This window comes from Cupressus sempervirens, chromosome 7 (assembly GCF_028749045.1).
Source record: "Cupressus sempervirens isolate cs-2001-9-10 chromosome 7, ASM2874904v1, whole genome shotgun sequence".
Lineage (NCBI taxonomy): Eukaryota > Viridiplantae > Streptophyta > Pinopsida > Cupressales > Cupressaceae > Cupressus > Cupressus sempervirens.
The window spans coordinates 260,682,949-260,705,730 of NC_143124.1; the positions used below are offsets into that span (position 1 = coordinate 260,682,949).

General features: G+C 39.6%; 1 protein-coding gene across 2 annotated transcripts in view; it reads left to right on the top strand.

The window, feature by feature from the left end:
- The window catches only part of LOC149546443 (guanine nucleotide-binding protein subunit gamma 1-like), a 93,257-nt gene that overhangs the window by 66,265 nt on the left and 4,210 nt on the right, over positions 1–22,782 (top strand). Inside the window, exons 2-4 of one of the 2 annotated variants that reach the window (XM_089791213.1) lie at positions 4,187–4,239; positions 4,350–4,394; positions 4,550–5,010. In XM_089791213.1, coding sequence (XP_089647339.1) covers positions 4,187–4,239; positions 4,350–4,394; positions 4,550–4,634 — 183 coding nt within the window. In that variant the 3' untranslated portion in view covers positions 4,635–5,010. Of the gene's footprint in view, positions 1–4,186; positions 4,240–4,349; positions 4,395–4,549; positions 5,011–22,782 lie in introns of those variants that run through there. The other variant, XM_089791212.1, reaches the window with a different exon arrangement.

Sequence of the window (22,782 nt, forward strand, 5' to 3'; positions counted from 1 at the left end):
TATCAAATACTTGGATTTAAGGACCAATACAGATTTTTACAGTGCATCCTCCTCACATTAATTCAGGCATTTATATTAATTAAGGCATTCTTATACTAGTCATATATGAACCTGGGCTTCAGGTGAGCTTTCGAATCATACTATTCAAGGAACGTCAAGGACCGCCAACTATTTGACTTCCTATGACTATCAACATAAGGGAAATCAGACACGGATATCAGTATAACAATTACAGACCAGATATAACATAATTCCAAGAGCATATTACATTATCAGATACACAATGGGAGTAGGGACTTCCATCTCAGAAAGAGAATAACCACATCTGCCTTCAGTACGGATATTCCAAATCATCACTTGGCTGCATATCAAGGAAGAAGATTAAATGTACCAGAAAACAGTAATCAAAGATACACATAGATCCTGATCTATACAAATTATTAAGGAGCTCAAAAAGCTTCGATCAATTAAATACCAAAATCACATCTGTTTATTGAAGCCATTACTGAATGTGTCAATCTTATCTGCAAAATTGGATACATATTCATAACAGAGACAGTGAACATGACTCTTTCACAGTCAGCTAAGAGATCATCATATTGCCCATAGTGCAAATATATATATAAGAGCAACCATTTTATAATAATTCAAGGTTTGTCGTATGAGTACTTATATTGGGAGTTATTGATAGATCAAATCATTTTCCACACATATTATTGATTGAGGGGAAGAAGTGATATTGTGCACGATCTTGTTATTTAGTTCATGTACAAGAAGTTGAAAGAATAAGTAAAAGGAAACAAATAAATTGTCCCAATTCTAGTAGGGACATTACATCCCAAGGAGCCTCAAATCTGATCACTGCCACAACCTCTTAAATTTTACGAAAATCCCTAAAATTAAGGAACTGCCCCGACTAGCTCTCAAATTGACTGTAGAACCAACTCTGGTCACTGAGTATCCAGTACGAGTCTCTATCCACCATTGCTAGCCTACAAGACTCCAATAATAGGCCAACTCTCATGATTTGCTAGTCGGACTAGAGAGGGGACATGATACCCCCCTTTTCCCCAGCATTAGCTGACAACTATCACATCATTAAAGACAGATACTATATCATATTCATGAGTAGGAGGGGGTAGTTATAACAGCTATATTACATGTTCATATGAAAGAGGTTAATGGTTATAATCAGTTTATCTGAAATTTCTTAACTAACAATTGAAGGATATTCATTCAACAAATATGATGAATATAACTGTCATCGTAACCAACCATTACTTAATGGAAGAGAGATCTTTTATACCAATAAAGATATGTTACTTTTCATAATCACACGAAGACAGTTTCACAATTGCTTTACATATTCAGAGGGAAGAGAACCAACTACTGCAACCGATTAACTGGAAAGAAATAACTGATTAAATGATATTAACTATCTTACATATTTTCAACTTGAAATTGCAAATTCATAAAAGTAAAATACTAGTTACTAGTAGATATTTGAATGCATATCATATTTCTATCGTGTGTAAGTCTTGGCATTTGGTGGAGAGGAGAAGCATTGCCAAGGGCTTAACCTCCCAACCACAGACCCTTAAATATCCCCACACAATCTCTACTGAGAAAGGCCCTCCCTACCCTGGGAACTAGGCTTGGGACACCACTGTCCAACCATTGAGCATTTGGGTGTTCAAGAGTCAACCCATCGCTTGACTAGAGAAAAAGACCTATACAATGGACTATCATGAGATGACATGGGTTTGAAACAAATCATACTTGCTTGAGTTATTGAGGGCTCTTTTCTTTTGTCATGTAGGAATAAACCATAGCTCAATGATTGCCAATCTACATCCTGCATCTCGACCATGCTGGTCTTCCTAGATGATTCACTGGGTGGATGTATGAACATTTATAATCACATCCAATGATTCTGCCGAACTGGCCTTGGCATTTATAAAAGAAGTCTGAATGTTTAAACACATTTATATGCATAGACAATACATCTGCAATTCTGGCGTTTGTCATAATAAAAGATAAATGAATGCTAAAGCATTTATTTGCATAGGAAATACATTTTCCTTTCTGACGTTGACACAATAAAAGATAGACAAACATTAGAGCATTTACAGGTAGGCAATGCATCAGCCATTCTGGCGCTGGTATTACAAGGAATTTAAAGAAAAATACCATTTTGATTTGCAAGGTGCTATTTCTTATTGTAGGAGATATATATTTAAATATCCCTGTATAAGTTTACACTCTAGTATTCATGATCCTGGAGAGAGAGAGTTTCTTTAATGAGAGAATGCCATAGTTCTAAATCATTCATACTATGTGTGCAAAAAGAGAGAACATCAGTTCATATCATGATCGATTCAAATCAATATTTCATGAACGACTGTAGACATGCCTCAATATATCATCATAAAATATAACATAAGCTAGCAATGATGATATCATGACTTGAAAATGGTGGTCGTTCTTGCACAGCCTAAACAATTTGATTGATACACGGTTGTCTGAACACCGAAGGCTTATAGAAGCAAGGATGCACGATTGGCTACTGCAACAATGATTAAGTTGAATTCAATCGCTTGTAAAAGGTGCATATAACTTGCAGGGATGAATGTGAAGCAACATTGGGAGTTGAAGAAAGAAATAACTTTGCACGTGGTGGTACACGCTTCCGGCAGAAATGAGAACATTGCATTTACTCATTGAGCTTTTGCACAAGGGCTTAGCCTTCTTGGCTGCATGCTTAGTTAAAAGCAAGATTTGCAAAGGTGGCAAGGAGTTACAAGATACAAGGCCATCGGTTCAATGTGGCAAAAATATTAAAGTGACCACCGAAATAATATAAGGCCGATGAAATAATATAGAAATATGTCCGCTCAAGATGAAATAATGAAACTATTGCCAAGAAGTAATAATAACATTGAAATATTGCTAGAAGTTGAAAATAATACAAAGGGCCGATGACATGAAATAATATTAAACCCATTGCCATAAAATGGAAATAAATAATTAGACATTGTCTTAGGATGGAATAATAATTTTACTCCTCACGTTTTATTATAATTTGATAGCTTACTAATGTAAATTACAATTGTTTTGAGTTCACTCATGCTTAAGTGAATACTTTTATTGTCTTATTAAATATGTTGACCTAGTTAGCTCATGATAATCCATTGTTTTTCCCTTGCTTGCCTAGCTGTTTACCCTTAGCCATGGTGGTCAAGACTATATAATAGTTGGCTCAATGCTAGGTGGCGACTTTGTGCCCAATTCCTTCTCTAGCAATGCTTCCCCTCCTTTGCCACATTATTGCAAGTGAAAAATTATCATGTTAACAACATATAGCTCATCATTTTATGAAGTCAAAATTATCATAGCATATGATCATATTAGCCATCTATTTCTAATTCATATATTGTCACAATGATTAACCAACATTCCAATTGCCCATGAGATCATAACGAGTAACCAACACTTCATTTTCACATGAAACCATAATGAATAACTAATTTAACCAACCACTCAACCTCACATGAATCCTCAACGGCTATAAAAGGAACATTTAAAATTGAGCCAAAATTTGGAATGTAACATTGTATGCTCAATCGTTCATGAACTATGATCCATCTTTTCCATATGAATGTACCTTATAGAAAAATTCACAATAAAGATGGATTTAGTTGTGATCAATTGCAGTTTGATTAGGGGCCAAATGTTAGGATTATAAATAAGATTGTCAATATAATTCAGACATATTGGTTGATACTTATGTGCTTGTAAACATTAAGCTTCAATAGAATGTCTTGTTTTCCATCTCTTTTTCCTTGTATTGTTTTGATCAAGGAATTTGTGGGCAAATAATTGGGATGGGTTGTCCAATCTGTGGGACATATTTGTCTCTATATGAACTTGAAATTTCCAGTGATTGCACCAAAAAATTCAATTTTGTGTACATAATATGCTGCAGGAATTTAAAGAATCAAAGTGATCAAGTTGTGTAGGGTCAGCTTCTAACTATACAATTTTTTAGCTCTTGTAGTATTGGAAGAATGCTGTTCTGCTGCTAGATATAGAACCAGCAACTGTTGTCAGCATTCATTGTTTAAAAGTTGTTTCTTTTGGATTATTTATTGAACTGGTTTGAGCATTAGATATTTCACACTTGCAGGAAGAATTAGAAGAACTGGATAAAACAGACAAAGCTACATCACCTTGCAAGGAGTATGTGATTCATGACTCGCTAGTTCTGATTCAGATTCCAGATGTATATCTATTGATTAAATTCACAGTGTGAAATTGTTGAAGGATAATTTTTTGGTTTCTTCTTGCAGAATGGTTCAGATGATTGAGAGCACACCTGATCCACTTCTTCCTATGTAAGAGCTTGTATTACCATGAGCATTATGGCATTATGTATAACAATTCACTTATATGGGAAAACGAAAATCTAATATTACTTGTTTTCGATGGAAGTTCATTGCAAAAAGAATTGTGACTTATAAATATGGAAATTAATATTGTTTGTTTGCAGCACCAAAGGTCCCGCAATCCCTGTATGGGAGCGATGGTTTGAAGGACCAGTAGAGTCTGATTCTTGCAGATGTTGGATATTTTGAGGCTTACCTTAGTTTGGCTGTAGAGCCCGATTCCTTCCAATATTGGATATTTGAAGCTTACCTAAGTTTGGACCATGGAATTCCCTTCAATTTCATTATGGAACTGTTGCAGGAGATTTGTCTAATTGAGAGTTTACTTTGAGCATTGATTGAGAGTTGTTTCCATGCCTTCATCTCGTTTCTTTACTCAGCTTTCTTGTGCCAAAAAATCTTGACTGTAGCACCTTGAGGCATCAATGTTATCAGTGACATGTTTCTTCCTTTTCATGCTGTCCTCATGCAATATCAGGTATCTGAGAAAGAACAATACAGGGAATCAAGACTGTGGCTGAGTGGCCTCTTACCTATCAATTGGAAATTCATTAATATTCTCAAACTGCTCTCGTTGTCATACACTGCTCTTTCATCTTTTGGGGAAATATGTTTCTATTAGCTTTATTGAACATGATGTAGCTGTTACACTGCAGAATGGCTTATTATATGACTTGAGTCAACAATACTTCCTTTTTTTTTTCTATGAACAAGTCTATGCCAATCTACAACCTATGCAAAACCATGTGCTATCTTTAGTGCAAACAAAAATTACACCTCTACAATGCTAACAATATAAACCATTGCAGGCATAATTACAAACAAAGCTATATGTCACGACAGCTTATTATACATTAATTAATTTATTTGCAACGGAATACAAAAACTTTAACCAATTCTAAAAGCAACTCTAATTAACTCTCAAATAACTCTTTATTAGAAATTTTTTATTCCTCTTACAGAATGGAAACATGCTGCAAGTTGAGTAGCACCATGAGGTTACAGCTTGATCAATTAAATAGGATAATCCAACCTCAAAATATTTCTGTCCGGCCTTATGAAAGGTTGAACTGTTGACACTAAGCTGGGCTGCAAGTTTTAGAACAATCTCACTGTTGAAGCTTGATGAAAGCCTTTATATTACACGATATCTGAAACCTTTAGGTGCAACCGATTAGGCCACAGCCTGCATTACCCCCCCTCCCCCCAGACACACACATCCAGGAAAGCCTTTATTGACTGTATCATTGAACTGGAAGTTGCCAAGTTCCATTGTTAAGTGATTTGCCATGCTGATGCTGAAGCAAGTCTTAAAAGCTTCAAACTAATTGTTATCTGGATACTTATGTCTGGAACTAGGTAGGTGCTGATGCTGATTGCTAACTGAACCATACTGAATTTTCTGAATTTGGCTAGGCTGGAGTATTTAAGCTGTGTGCAATTCCCAAACTGGAACCACCAACTACAAGGCTGAGGATTTTCCTTCTTGGTTTACCTTTGAGATTCTCAGTGAGTTCTATCCTGTCACTGTGAATAAGTGCTCAGATGAGGTTCAAATTATTTGAATTCTTTCTCATTGCTCACTGCTGGTTTAAATAGTGACATATTTTCCTAGGGTGGAGGTTTCTAGGGCCACCACTTCCTCAACTAATGATTATCTTGTGTTGCAAACAAACAAAAAGCAGATTTTTCTTATTTGAGGTGGCCACTTTTGGCCTTATCCAAATTAAGGTGACCAATGCTTTTTTTTATTAAATTGCTTCTTCATTTTATTTTATAGTATGTACAATATTTTAATGGGGACATGACACCATTTAATTTTGTAACCAATATTTGTGCCTCTACCCATCTTAATGACAACCTGATAAAATCCTAAGCTTATCTCCAAAATTGCAAAACTTGACTCTACCAAGCAATTTTGGCCCTATGTCAGAAATTTGTATGTTGTAAGATAATAATAAAGACAAATGGCTTTAGTATCAACCAAGTGGTAAATGTAATGGTGACGAACTTTAGTATGTTTGGTTTTGGTGTGGTAGATTGGATTCTTTGCCATTTTGGGAATACTTTTCAAAAGCAGATAGTCATTGCTGTTTGGTGAAGTTAAACATTGAGCAATATCCTCTGTAACCACATTCCCATAGCCTATATTGATGTCTTCCTTGTATGTTGGAACTTGATCTAGTAGGAAATTACTTGTACACCATAGTGAACACATAATTTGTTAAGAACTTCTTTGCATCAGCTGATCTAGCCCGATTGGAATGAGTATATCTCAACAGCATGAAGTAAACAAATCTTTGATATACAATACCCAGTCGAGGAATACACAGCCAAGGAGCATTTTGACATGACAAAGGGCTCATTTTTCAGCTTGTGGATGTTCCTATTGAGTTTGAGACAATAATTGGGAAATACAACTTACTGCAAAACATAAAAACGATTGGGTAGTAGGATCATATAATAAACAAAGTACCAATGGTCGATATATTGATTCATTGACTAGTGGTAAATTAGTGTTAACTGAGAGCTTTATCTCACCTTACATTCGTTTATTCTAAATAACTAGGCCCGGGTCTATTATTTCAAAAAGAAAAAACAATTTTAGACTTCAACGATTCTGAAATAAGGGGCAGGCTAATAAAAACCTTTTCTAAAACCAAATTCTCGAAGACAAACTTTTAAAAATTACTAGGCTCAAGCAGCTTGTTTAAGTCCATGCAAGGACTTAAATGACGAGCAAATGAAATATGCGACTAAGCCATGGAGACTTCCTCCTCCAATTCTTTGTTCAAAGAGGCTCTTTTAGCATCCATATGATATAGCTTTGATCCCATTTGAGTACTAATGGAGATAGTCAATTGAGAGGCTACCATCTTTATAGTAGTGGCAAAGGTTTCTTTATAGTCTACTCTCTCTTATGCTATGCAGACTTCCTTCTGCAATTTGTATTCAAGAAGACACCTTCAACATACATTTGATATAGCTTTGATCCAATTTGAGTGGCATGGAGATGGTCAATTGAAAAGTTGCCATCTTTTAGGTAGGGGCAAATGTCAGCTTATTTACCCTAAGCATGTATGAAGCAATATTTTCATCCTCACTCATTGTAGACTTCTCCTTCCTCCCTTATGTCCTTGGTGACAAGATGAGCTTTTTTTTTGTCCAAAGCACTATCTAATTTACACTTTACTACAGATTTCTTCCCTCAGAGCAATATTGACAACATCCATGTTTTGTTTTCCTATCGATACATTATACTCCACCTTAATGGCAGCTTCCCATTTAAGATTTCCTTTGATCTATAAAATATGTCAGGCTCAACTACCTATGGATTGGTAGAAGTTGGAACACAATTTACTTGCTTGACAGTTTACACATGTTCTCTGATCGTGTGGATCGACCTTTCTTTGCCTTTGGCCATTCATCCTCGTGTGCATCTTTTCTCACATTAGAGAGCCATTTCAGTCTCTTTTGTTGGCCCTTCTAATGTTGCTGTTAAGTCTGCTAATAACTTTCTTATTCACTAGATTTCTGATCTTGCTGTGAAAATTATTTCCCAAATTGCAACCTCCGTGAGTGGCACTTGCAATCTCTAGAATCAGTTTATCTGCGACATACAACTTTAGAAGAATTGAAACTCTTGAGAATTGGGTAAAAGCAACATTAAATTCTTAATATCTTAGGACACTACACTGGGATTTGGGTTTACAAAAACATTGAAATTGGGGGCCTTGTTAGAGTTGAAACAAACCCAATTGCTAAGGATATTTTAGACCCTGATATAGGCAATGTAGTAAACTTTCAAGAGAAAATTTTGAATGGTTTGAGAGATATCTACATTCCATGGCATTTTGGGGATGGGGATGGAGGAAGGTAGGTAGTGGTAGTTGTTTACCGCATAGGGTAAGAAGTTCAACACATGTATAACACGATTCAATTCAGAATAGGTACTTTATTCATGTATGCACTTGCAGATTACAATCCGATTACAATGACTACAATGATCAACCGATGATTCCAAAGTCCATCTCGGACATGTACATATACCTTTCCGAAGGGGTGACTCAAGCATTATGCGCCCATTCGGATACTATTCTACTCGTCGGCTACACTATACATTTACCGACAACATCATCGCCCCCCAAAAGAAAGGTCGTCTCCGGACGACAATACAACAAAATTCGTTACAAAATTCCATTAACAAATTACATCAATGCATAAATACTAGATAGAGGGATGCGTCCCAGGCGTAGTGGTTGTCCGCGTCCGCAACTCGTTCACCTCTGCCCTTAGCTTGTAGACTTGTTCTTTTTTGATCTTCAGCTCAGCTTCTGCTTCCAACTGGAGCTCTAGGGCTGATTGCATCATCTCTCTGACTTCTCCCAATTCCTTCTCCTTTTCTGCTGCCATCTTTTCTTTTTCCATTAACAGGGCTGCCCTCTTGGATTGCCAGGCCGCCCTCTCAGATTCCCAGGCTGCCCTTTTCGAGGCTAACCTGACAGCTTACTCCTCCCGAGCTGTCTTAGCTGCTACCTGATCCGCCTGACTCCTCCGAAGAGTGTAGTATGTCTCCATGTGTAACTTCGCTATCTTCTGAATTAGTCTGTCAATCCGACTCTCTGTCTCAGGTTCCTTCGTCATGGACCAATCCTGTCGCATCTTCGTGGTCTCCACATCAGGCCATCCCCTCTCCTCAAAACAACCCGTAAAAGCAGCTGGACATCTCGTCCGTATGAAGGATATGACTCTCTCCAGCTCCTTCCCTACCGACTCCAACGCCTGCGTCTTTGCTGAATCTATAACCTGGCGAGCCCGAGATGCTAGAGCTGCGACATCATCAAGAAAAATTGCCTTTGTCCTCGCTGTCTCCTGCGATAGTGGGTGTTCCTGCTGTGTACCCATAGCCTTCTCTATTGCATCTGCCATGCGCTCAACAGCGCTACGCGGTACTCCCTCATTCTGTGCCTGCGCAACCTCCTGAAATGGGTTCTTCGAAACTGCTTCCCGCGTGGGTGTTAGCAAGTATGTCACTCGAGGTGTCGGAGTACGGTGGAACTTTGTACTCAGAAAAGCACTCACCCTCTGGGTTCGGTCTCCTCTCTCGCTGTCCTGCTTAGGTGATGCCAACAGTGCCGTGTCTATTGCGACCACCGCATTAGATCCTACTACATCTAGTTGGACACCTGATGCCCCCAACTCCTCGCCTGCGGGTACCTCCAACACCCCTGTCTCTGTGTCTATCTCCATCTCCCTGTCAGGTACCAAAGTCTCTCCTATATCTGGTAGAGTCTCACGAGCCGGCTCCATCGGTGCCTCCGGAGCTACTATCTCCGTCGGTGCTGGATGTGACTCCGCTACAACTCGTGTTTCTATGGTGCATGTCTCTACGGTGGGCTGCGTTGTAGCTGAAACTGGCGTCATCACCACCGGCTCTCTGAACTGTCCAAATCTTGGAATACCATGTGTACCTATAGGAACCAAGTGTGTCGTAGCCGAAAGCACAGGCCGTGGAAATCTCAAAGGCGTGGCTATGATCACTTCTACCTCTTCGTCATCCTCCTCTTCCCCCTCATACCCATTTTCCTCTGAAGATGTCTCCTCTCGGCCGCTATCTGTGTCACCACCATCCAGCCTTGGTCGCTTCTGTCCTATTTTTTTGGTGCAGAGAGTATCCAAGTGCTTCCACTGCATTATAGGTGGCTCGCCAGGCGCGAGTGGTCTCGGTTTTGCCTCCAGTGCATCATCCAGGATCATCTATGTCGTCGCATCCAAGAATAGACCAATAGCATAATGTCGCATATAGAACGTTGTGCTACAATGTCATAAACTCTGACATCCGCTCGGCCAATAATGCTGCCCAATCATAAACTTTGCCGTGCAAAATTCCGTTCATCATGGCTACGTGGGGAAAAGAGATACCTGAAGCGCGGCTTGAACCCGTGAGACGACTGTTAACTATGTCCATTAAACAACGCTAATGCCCCTCTTGGATATTAGATTTCTTTAGTCCTCTGCCTTTGGACGTGTCTGAAAGAGCCTCTTGTTCTACCTGCGACAGGTCTCCGCACATGAGCTGTATCAGCTTCAGCTTCACTTCACGGCTCAACTTTTTCGGCTTGCTTTCTATTTTTCTCCCTCCCTGTGCATGACCAGATATGCCAAATACTCGTGTAAAATCAGCCGGTCTGAATGATACTGTTAACTTGCAACCAAGATATTCAAATGTACTGCTTCTAGAGAACCTGTCATATGTTTCAATCATAATGCGCAAAAACCCTTCGTAGTCTTTGATGCAAAATACAGGCATTTGGACTACCCATTCAACCTGTGCTCTTCGGATACTAGCCTTCACCAGGTGGTTGTCCAGAGTCTCCTGCCACCATTTCCGGCACTTTGCACCATTTAACCCTTCGAATGTGATACTTTATATTGTAGGAAGTTCTCCCGGCTGCTTCGTTTGGTTTGTTTTCTTCTTACTTGCACCTGCATTACTGGACCTTGCATAAGTCCCTCCAGCCACACGAATTCCAGATGGTAGTGTCTTTGTGTTCTTGTTCATGTCTTCGTCTAGTTTTCTCTTCCAAGCCCTCTTTCCGGTTGATTGCATAACTGTCACCTTTTTGTCGTTTTGTGAATAAATGTCACACCATTATGGCAGTTACTTTCCACAATTTTTGCTGGCTTCAGTACTGTACGGCTTATTCAAATCCTGTGAATAATTCCTATGATACCTCTTGATTGGATTCAGCCTCCCAAGTGATGGTACGACTTCCTTAGTACGGCTACCTTGTCTTAGAAAAGTACGGCTTCTTTGAAAAAGTATGGCTTAGTCCTTTTAATGGTACAACTTCTATGAAATTCCCCAGTACGGCTCTAAAGAATTTCTTTTTACCTTGCTTGACAATGCTTTTTTCAATCCTTATGATATCCATCCTTCTGCATTTTCATCTGCTTCAAATCCTTTCTTGTGTACGGTCCTTGAAATATTTATTGAATTTTCTCCAACCGTCCGTACGGTCTGGGATGATTCATAGCTGTATGGCAGCCTCAATAACCTAGAACATTTATCGCATAGGGTAAGAAGTTCAACACATGTATAACACGATTCAATTCAGAACAGGTACTTTATTTATGTATGCACTTGCAGATTACAATCCGATTACAATGACTACAATGATCAATCGACGATTCCAAAGTCCATCTCGGATGTGTACATATACCTTTTCGAAGGGGTGATTCAAGCGTCATGCGCCCGTTCGGATACTATTCTACCCGTCGGCTACACTATACATTTACCAACAACAATAGTAGTGTGGTAAGAACAAAACAAATCAGCAATGAACATAGCATGGCAGTAGTTGCATCAATTATCTTATTAAGCCAGTGACAACTGCACATATCTTCTAGACCTATATTTCCCAAGCTTATTGAGGGATGTGTCCCCATTTCCTGGATGTCTCAGGGATTCCTTGGGGGATGTCCTTGGGCGACTCCTTTCTATGGAAAATTCAAGGAAATGCCCCCTATGACTTGGAAAATCCAAGCTTCACGTCAGGGATGTTCGGCTGTCTTGGGGATGTTATTGCTGATATGAAACCCATTTAAAAAGATAACACTCGGACCTTAAGATTCTTTTTATAGTTTGTAATGTCGACCCCCATGTCCTACCTCACCCAAAAAGAGGAAAAGGGCTTCATTCTGCTTTATTACGACTGTTGTTTGTGAAAACTAAGAGAAGGGTGGTAGGTTTTGAATGAATACATTTTCTTTTTAGCAGGGATTGAAGGACAGCTGCGAAAGAGATTGAGGGATGTGTCCCCGTTTCCTAGATGTCTCAGGGATTCCTTGGGGGATGTCCTTGGGCGACTCCTTTCTGTGGAAAATTCAAGGAAATGCCCCCTATGACTTGGAAAATCCAAGCTTAACGTCAGGGATGTTCGGCTGTCTTGGGGATGTTATTGCTGATATGAAACCCATTTAAAAAGATAACACTCGGACCTTAAGATTCTTTTTATAGTTTGTAATGTCGACCCCCATGTCCTACCTCACCCAAAAAGAGGAAAAGGGATTCATTCTGCTTTATTACAACTGTTGTTTGTGAAAACTAAGAGAAGGGTGGTAGGTTTTGAAGGAATAAATTTTCTTTTTAGCAGGGATTGAAGGACAGCTGCGAAAGAGATTGAATCTGGGGCAGGGGGCGGACTGCATTTTCTTCAAAGAGGTTTTATGTTTTATTTTCAAAGTTTGAACTTCCAAGCATGAAATGCCTGTTTATTTTTTCAGTTAACAGTTGCATTAAATCTCATAAAAAACAACAGGTGCACCAGTGAGAATGATAGTTGTAGTGAACAATGAAGGGGAAGAAATTGAAACAAATGCAAGTTTAAGAATGAAGGGGGAGAAATTGAAACAAATACAAGTTTAAGTGTTGAGGGTCGATGTGGACAATAGACAAACCCTTTTCAGAGGTCCTTTAGAAGTCTTGGAAATATATGTAAAGGGCCCTTTTAACAAAAAGGCCTCATCTCCAACTTGTTATAATTGTGGATAAAAAGGGGAAAAAAACGGGGGGGGCGGGGGGTTTGGTTTTATCATTTTGGAAAGGAGTTTAGAGGCAGGTACACAGGGGTCTGGTCTTGTTTCTTGGGTGTTACGAGTCGTGGGGTTAAAACTTGTCAAGTAAAAAAGGGAATGAGAAGATAGAGGCTAATTGATCCACATGGAGGCAGAAATGAGAAAACAAGGTGTGGTAATGTTGGCACATTCTTTTGGAAGTGCATAATTATATATGCATATGGCATCGCTGGTTGGTATTAGTGAAATTTCCACAAGAGGAAAGAAGATTAGTGGTGATGAGAAGCTAGGGACAATTGAAGCTATGTTTAATGTGCAAGAATTTGATGCAATAAACTCTTCCATTGCCAAATTCTTTTTGCTCATGCTATCCCATTTCACGTGGTCCATTCCTTCTTTTTTCAAACAAATGATTAGAGATGTAGCCTCTATAGACACCTCATTTGTACTTTCTATAGATCATAAGCTACACCGCCCTCCTAGACAAAGTATTCCAAGGTTAATTTGCTAATGGAGGATATGAGGAAAGCTTGGATTAGGAAAGGTTATTGTGATGGATGGGTGGACTTATATCAGACATCAACCGGTGATCAATATGTAAGTCACATGTCATGCTTGATCTTATTTTCTTGAAGTTGCGGATTGTTTAGGGAAGCAAAGGGATGCAGATTTTCAATGTAGAGTTTGACAGTTGCCATAAAGGAGTTTGAGCTTTGTTGATGTGAGTTTTATGCCACTACAACATGCATAATTGAATACTTAGTATTTCAAATGAAACGCCAAATCTCTAAGTCTCATAAATAAGAATGCCTATATGATAAATAATATATATGGACATTTGATCAAATGAGACAATCTCAAGATTCTTTATTGTAAACTCACACTCAGTTGTATTGTTGTGATATGCTGGTGTCACAAAAGGACTTAAGCTAGTTGACATAATGGATTTCAACTTGACTTTAACTTCAAAGCAAACAAACTGCAAAGGGTAAGGTTTTAAAAAGATGATGGTGAATTTAGAGCGGAGTAGATGACCTAAATCAAGCTCTACTAAAGGAAAAGCTATCAAACAAAAGATCCTTGAAAACCATTGCTGATTTTATTATATATTAAATATAACATAGCTGATTTTCATGTTTAAATGTTGATTTTAGTATTTTAATTCAACTATCTAGTGTTTCAACTTTTTGTTTGCATTTTGTAGATATGTTTTCTCTTTCCTCTCAACTATTCTAGATGTCATTAAATATGTTGATACATACTCTCCTAGCCTCTAAGAGATATATGAGATATTTGACAACCATGCTTGGGAAGGTAAAACAAACAATTTTGGCCAAGGATCCCACTTTTTGGGGTGATATGAGCAACATATTGTAATGTCCTTGTTAGTAAGGACAATAATACCTGCAAAATCAATGTTAGAATTTATACAATAATAAAATTTAATTCACTATTCTACCCTCTATCCTAACCCAACCTTAAAGACGTCTCAACATCAGGATTAATAACCCTCTCGAGGATGCTTAGATCCCCGATTACTTCTCTATCTTCTATGAAGCGCTCCCTTTAAGGTCCCTCCTAGAAGAGATATTCTCTATCCAGGGCCCTTGACACATATGCATATGTTAACATCTACGTAATATTTTGGCCTTATAACCATGTTAAGATCACTCTCTTCCTAGTGGGACTCTCTTGACCTTAAATTAATAAAATCACTCTCTTCCCATCGGACTCTCTTGATCTTAATAAATAACCATTGTTTTTTTATATGTATAAATGAGATTTAAAAATAAATGGATATTTATGTTTTCATAATAACTCATCACATTTAACATATAGTATCTTTTGTCTTGGTGAGATATTCCATATTAACATTTTAAATTACTCATACCTCTTTATGTATTGATGGATTTGATTGGTGGGCCTATACCCTGTATAGCCGTGTATTTCTCGAATTCCTCAACTCCTTGGTCGGATGACTATACTTGTCTTGATTGGCGGACTAGGGCCCGGTTGGTGATTGGGTGTGAAGTCTTCCACGATATGCGATTGACTTGACTTGAATGCGCATGGTTGGGTCCTTAATTGGTTGTTCGGATTGTACCCTTCCTGATTCGATTTCTTTGTCTTTTTGTCCATCTTCCTTCCACTATATTTGCTAATTATATGCTTGGACCACAAGTGATGTGACTCATGGTACTTGCTGATACAACCATAGGGTGTCGCAGTTTTAATTTTGATTTAGTAAATAGATTCTTTTAATTATATGAATTCATATATTGCGGTACTAGATTTTATGTAATGATTTATTATTAAATTCATAATCTTTTATAATTATGGGTGACATCATGATTATAAAGCAAGGTTATAAGACATTTTAATGTTATATAAGATATATTATAATTTCATCTTTAGAAGCAAAAAGCTCATCTACATAGGAATATTTTAATATGAATTGATTCAATGAATAATTTTACAAAGATTTGGTAATAGTTTACTTAATACATAGCTTAATCAAGGCTCATTTCAGTCCTTCCATCTTGAATTTGCTTGTCCTCAAGCAACTTAATCATTTCTTTATTTTCCCATGTAGCATCTGCCTCAAGTAGGTTCTTCCGCTTTATTAGGAATTTGGTAATAGTTCTATTCCTCATTCTTTTCTCACAGGTGTCTAGCATAACTTAGGGTATTAGAATGAGTTGACCTTCATCATCCAAGGGGGGTAACTATTCACATGGAGTTACTCTTTGTCCTAAAGCTTTTTTGAGACGAGAAACATGGAATGTGTTCTGTATGTTGCTATCTTGGGGAAGTTCGAGCTCATAGGTGTCAGCCGACTGGATGGTCCCGATGGTGTTTCTGTAGCCGACAGAATGATTGTCGTCGGTGTTTTGTATTTTGTAGCCGACGGGTAAATAGTTTGTAGTGGATATAATATTTGTGGCCGACGGACTCCTCCGGGAAGGTTCGGTAGATAGTATTTATATCTCGTCTGGGATCATTGTAAATCATCTTCTATTACTCATCTTATGAAGCATAATGTATGTCTGGCATACGCGAATATAATTCTGTTGTTCGTGTTCGTGTTACATTGTCTGTATATGTTGAATTCTTTACCAGTACGGTAAACATTTGGTGCCGTTGCCTTATGAATTTGGAAGGTGGGAGGAATGAAGATTAATGCCAAATCAGCTTAACAAGGATCGGAATAAGGTCAAGGGAAAAGATGGAACTCGTACTATGCAAGAGAATTTAATTCTGGCATAGCAAGCCGAACGCCAATGGAGATTTCAGAAGATTGCCGACGGAAACTGGAGCATCGAAGAATTGTTGGAGGAGACTCGGCAACGGGTGGAATTGGTGGAAGAAGCAGGGGAGGAGTTCTTGAATTTGTGTTTGCCGAGGGAAGAAAATTCAGATGAAAGAGCATCAACTCGCATGGCTCGCAGTGCCAAGTGCCAAGGGAGCACGAGGGTGGAGTTACCTCGGGAGACAACTTCAGAAGATCCTTCTTCTTCACCAAGGTTCGTAGTTGTTGAGCCCTCCGGTGTGGGAGTGCAGACCTCCGGTGTTGGAGTAAACAGCGCAGGACCCAGTAACGCCTCTACCAACTTCAGTTGTGATGGCGGGACCCAAAGAAAAGCTGCCAAGTTTGAGGGCGATGGTACAACCGACCCCATCCGAAATTGTAAGACATGTGAGACGATCTGGCGGGCAAATGGAATCACAGATGCCAACGAATGGGTCAGGCAATTTTTGGCAACCCTACGGGGTGTGGCGATTGATTGGTTTTCGGATACGAATTCACAAAAGCTAAATAGCTGGGATAACATTAAAAAGGAGTTCCTGGCGGAATTTAAACTCTTGCGAGATGATAATGAAATCGTAGCAGAGATTTTCAATACCAAACAGGGGAAGTACGAAACTGTCCGCGTCTACGTTAGGAGATTAAAAGACTTAATAAACAAAATGGAAAGCAAGCCGGCGGACGGATTGCAGAAAAGATGGTTCGTGGATGACCTACGCTCGAAGTTGCGGAGGAAAATGAAAATTGTGCCACCGTCGTCATATGCGGACGCGTATAACAGAGCACTGGACCTTGAAAGTCAGCAGAAGACAAAGAAGAAGAAAACTAGCTCCTCTGATTCTGATGACGACGACCCTGCCAGAGATGATAGCAGCGATGACGAAGGCAATAGCAAGAAGGTTCGTGCCCTACAGAAGGATATGGTTCGCATGATGGAGTTTAAAAACATGCACAAGGAGCCAAAAGGCACTGAACTGTGGTGCACGGAGTGTAAGACTGATGGTCATACTAAAGGATTGTGTCCAAAGAACCAATTCTGCGACATTTTTCAGATCATGGGCCATTCGACAAAAGAGTGCCCCTTTAACATGAAGATAAGAGGATCTCCGCAGGTTTTTTTACACAAGAGGCTTCCCCATCGGGTAGTAGCGGAAATACGAATAGTGCAAGTGCCACATCCGGAGGATACAGGAATAATAGCAGAGGGCAAAATAACAACAATACAAATAATAACAATAATAATGGGAGCCGAAGTCGAACTCAGTATGATGCAAACAGATGGCCGATTGTTCAATGCTGAGCATGTAATTTGTGGGGTCATTTTGCGCGGGATTGTATAGCGGCAAACATACCGAAATTATTATGTAGATGGTGCGGACTCAGTGATCACGAAGATTCCAAGTGTCCAAAGTCTGGAGTAAACTTGATCACTGTCGACACGGATGTAGAGGAGGTTCTGGCAATTACACGTAGGCAAGCGGAGGAAAAGAGAAAATTGGGGGAAGCGCAGTCGAAAATTGCAAAGGCATCGTCAGCGGGGACATCTCAGTTGAAGGACATCACCGACACCTTGGCAAGGAACTTCGTAGAACAAAACATTGTAGGACAGATCTTACAAACAGAGATACCGGTCAAGATAAGTGACCTTCTCACAATGCCCTAGTTACGGACGGCCATTCTAAATCATGCACCATTTTCGAAAGCAACGGAGGACAAAGGAAGGGATAGTAGTGCAACGGCGGCAATAGACCCAATTCTTCTGGCTCTCAAAACGGGAAGGCATCCGACGGTCGTCGAGATGGGAATTTTGGGAAAGGTTCTGACATACACAATTGTCGACAGAGGGTCCAGCGTGAATGTGTTACCGGAGGATACCTGGAAGAAATTTGGAAAGCCGACCTTATGGCCACTTGCATTCCAGTTGCTCACGGCAGACCAACACGGAATCAAACCATTGGGAATCTTGAAGGCGCAATCGTTAACTATTGGAACACAACCATTTCTATTGGATTTTGTGGTTATTCCATTGAAAAAAAAGGATATGATGCTATTCTTGGACGGACTTGGTTGGTGTAAGCAAAAGTAAAACATGATTGGAAACGAAATACCCTATCAATGGAGCACGGAGGCAAAAAATTCATAGTTGACCTGCACATACAAATGGTAGGTGAGGAGGCAACATCGTCAGACTTAGAAGGTGAAGGCGACAGTGACGACGAAAGAAATGATGACGAAAGAAAGAGGAGAATGGAACCGGACGAAGAAGGAATATTGAGACTAGACGAAGGATCAAATGACAACGACCTAGACTTGGTGAATGGCCTTTACCATTGGCAAATAGAAGACTACGAACTCTTTTTGAGTTGTAATATGCTAAGGGTCGACGAAGGTGAGAAAAAGGAGGAAAATGAGTGTCCGGAGGAGTACAGAGAAGCAGATGACGCAAAGGAGGTTATGGCTGAAGAAGGGAAGGACATACAATACAGACCCAGAAAAAAAAAATTCCATTGTCCGGTACATGGTGAACGGACCGCACAAGAAGAAAAGAATTCATCGCACCATAAAATTGGTTGAAGGGTGCCGACAACAAGGAAATAAGTTAGATGTGCGATGACCGCAGGCACAGTGGGCAACGGAGGTGACACAGAACAGACGTAAGGCCTGGCATGACAAACATCTCAAACTCAACAAGTTTCCGCCGGGGCAGTTGGTATTCAAGTATGATGGTCAGGATGAAATCAAACAGGAAAGGTTTAAGGCAAGATGGGTTGGACCATATCAGACCCGGGAGGTCGGCAACAATCGAGTGATAAAATTGGAGACATTGGACGAGCAAGAGGTGCCTCCGATAGTCAATGGATTTAAATTGCAAATATATGGTGCCAGGAAGACTCCGTCGCTGTCACAGAATGGCCAGCTGACTCCGTCGTCGTTGCAGAATGGTGATGCCTGGAGGCAAAATGGAGGTGCTGTCTTTCAATTTTATTTTATTTTTGTTAAAAAAAAAAAAAGGAAAAAAAAAAAACAAAAATTGAAAAAAAAAAAAAAAACAAAAAAAAATTTAGAAAAAAAAGCCTCTGCGGGAGGTGCCCCGCGAGCACCTGACCGCGGGAGGTGCCCTGTGGGCACCTGTCCGTAGGAGGTGTTCCACGGACCTCTTCCGCAGGCACTTGTCCGCGGCAACTTGTTCGGAGGTCCTCTTTTCGCGGGTTATTCACACCGTTTTCAAGCTCGGAAGCTCGTGTTCGATTCCCTCGTTTAACTCACTGCCGCACTCTGAGTTCCATGCGGGTTGTCTCTCCTTGTTTGATCTGCCGTGGAATAATTTTTTGCCTTATTTGCGGAGGTCGGATTCAAGATTCCTCCTGTAGTTATTTGCTTGTCGGAGGTCGGTGGGAAAGGTGTGCTTGGTTATGGCATAATTTTGTTGGCCTCTTCCGCGGGGTAACGGGCGGAGGAAACTCAAAAAAAAAAAAAAACGACGACAAATTCAAATTGTTCAGAATGAGTTACAGACGATGCCAAAGGAAAGGGGACGCATCCGTGGTTGCTAGAAAGAGTGTAGAATCGACAGAAAATGACAAAGATGGTGTGCTTCGTGCATTTCTGTGTGGGTTGCAAAGTGCTAATTTGGTCTTGGTGGCGAGGGGCGTTGCCCCTCGACCCCGCCCTGTGCTACGACAAGGAGCGCACCTGGGGCGCTGCCCCTCAACCCCGCCGGGGGCGTTGCCCCTTGGACCCCCAGTTGTTGCGGATATCAGTCGTGGGAGTCTAACCAGTTGAGAAGAGTTGAAGTTGTTGCAGGCATGGACTTTCTGTGTACCAGAGGCACTGGGAGTAGGTGTTGGCCGGGAGGCTGTCTTGGTGGATGCGTAGAGAGCTCGGGAGGAGCTAATCATCCAGTTGGAGGCAGTGCAGTGACACTTAGCTCAGTGGACCTAGTGTTGGAAGCAGAGAAAGTAGCACGGGTGGCTATCAAGGTTAGCTTGAGGAGACAGTATTGTGTTAGCAGAGGCTACAGATGTAACGGGATGAATGTGGAAGTGATGTGACAAAAGTAGATTTTTTTTTGTAGTCACTCTGTTAATGTATTTTGTTTGTTAATTTGTTTCAGATATTTTGTAATTGTCGTCCGGAGATGACTTTTCTTTTTGGGGGGGATGATGTTAGCCGACTAGATGGTCTCGGCGGTGTTTCAATAGCCGACGGAATGATTGTCGTCAGTGTTTTGTATTTTGTAGCCAACGGGTAAATAGTTTGTAGCGGATATAATGTTTGTGGCTGACGTACTCCTCCGGTAAGGTTCGGCGGATAGTATTTATATCCCGTCTGGGATCATTGTAAATCATCTTCTATTACTCATCTTATGAAGCATAATGTATGTCTGGCATATGCGAATATAATTCCGCTGTTCGTGTTCGTGTTCCATTGTCTGTATGTGTTGAATTCTTTACCAGTACGGTAAACAATAGGCTACTTCACCAATCTTCCTTAGTACTTTATAGGGTCTGTAGAATCATGGCTTCAGCTTCTCAGCACCATTTTTCTTGATTGATGTTTGTTTGTATGGTTGCAATCGTAAGACTACTAAATCCCTAGCTGTAAAGGTTCTTTCGGTTCATTTCTTATTTGCATATAGTTTTTGTTGATTTTGTGCTTGATACATGTTTTCTTTTAGGGTTTTGATGATGTCCATGCTTTGTTTTACAAAATCTTGTGCACCTAGTACTAAACTTTCTTGTGTTATTAGGTTCCCAAAAGATGTAGCCTCATATACATAGATTGCCTTAATGGGCTCATTCGTATTGACATATGGTGAGTAGTATTATAGCAATGTTCTCCTAAATGCAACAACTTAATCCAAGCACTTTGGTGTCCGGTAACGTAGTTCTTGAAGTATCCTTCTAACCACTTATTGACAATTTCTGTTTGTCCATCAGTTTGAGGATGATAACTTGTACTAGGAGTTAGGATTGTGCTTGCTAAACGGAAGAGTTCTTGCTAGAACTTACTGAGAAACTTGTTGCTATCACTTAAAATATTTTGAGGGAGCCCATGGGGTTGAAAAATCTCTTTAAAGAATAATTCAGCTACTTGGTTTGCTTTGTATTCCGTTGAGATGTTAAAAAAAAGTGCATATTTTGTAAGTCTATCTATGACCACAAATATGTTGTCTTTTCCTTGGATCTTTGGAAGTCCTCTTATGAAATCTATTGATATGCTCTCCCTTTTTTGGTTTGGAATGGGTAATGGTTGTAGTAATCCTGAAGGGTGTTGCAATTCCACTTTATTCCGTTGACACGTTCTTGTACATATTTTAGTGCATCTTTTTTTTAACCCTTTCCAAGAATATTTCTCTAATATGCTTGTATGTTTTGTAGTATCCTTGATGACCTGCTAATGGGTTGTCATGATATTCTTTTTTGCTTTTAATCTTTGATTGTGGGGCTAAATATACCCTTCCTTTGTAGAGGATTAAACTATTCATAATATGCTTGTATGTTTTGTAGTATCCTTGATGACCTGCTAATGGGTTGTCATGATATTCTTTTTTGCTTTTAATCTTTGATTGTGGGGCTAAATATACCCTTCCTTTGTAGAGGATTAAACTATCCCAGACTCTGAAATCTTTATTAGGTAATTTCTCTTCTAATATTTCTTGTGGTTGGGCATCCTTTGTATATTTTGCTATAATGTCTCCCTTCCAGTCCTTGGATATGTTAGTAATATTATTAATATGGGATCTTCTCGAGAGGGCATCCATAACCTCATTAGTAACTCCCTTAGGGCCCGTTTTGTTGCTGGAATAGGAATAGAAAAGTTGGAATACGTTTTCCATTTTCTGTTTGGTTCATCACTTGGAATAGGGAATAGGAATACGTATTCCCATTTTGCCTCTAAAATGAGCTTATACCCATTCCAAAAAAAACCTGTTATTGGAATAGCCATTCCTATTCCCAATATTACATGCCTATTCTCCATTCCTATGCTTGCGACCAAACGAGCCCTTAACATATTCTATATCAAAATCGTAAGCTTGGATTTTGCTAACCCACTTTTGTTGTCATCGTTAAGATCGTTTTGATTTAATAAGAATCTTAAGCTGTTATGATTCGTTTTTACAATGGATCTTCCACAAACTAGATATTGTCGATACTTTGCTAGAGCATGCATGATGTCTAACATCTCTTTATCATACATTGAGTAATATTTTCTGCTTCAGTGAGCTTACGACTTTCAATGGCTATCGGGTGTCTTTCTTGCTTTGCATGAGTACTGCTCCGATTCCTTATCCTGATGCATCACACTGTAGATCAAAAGGTTTGCTGAAATTTGGAATAGCTAGAATAGGGCAAGTACACATAGTTTCTTTGAGTTTTTCAAACGCTTGTTGGGATATGTTTGCTGAAATTTGGAATAGCTAGAATAGGGCAAGTACACATAGTTTCTTTG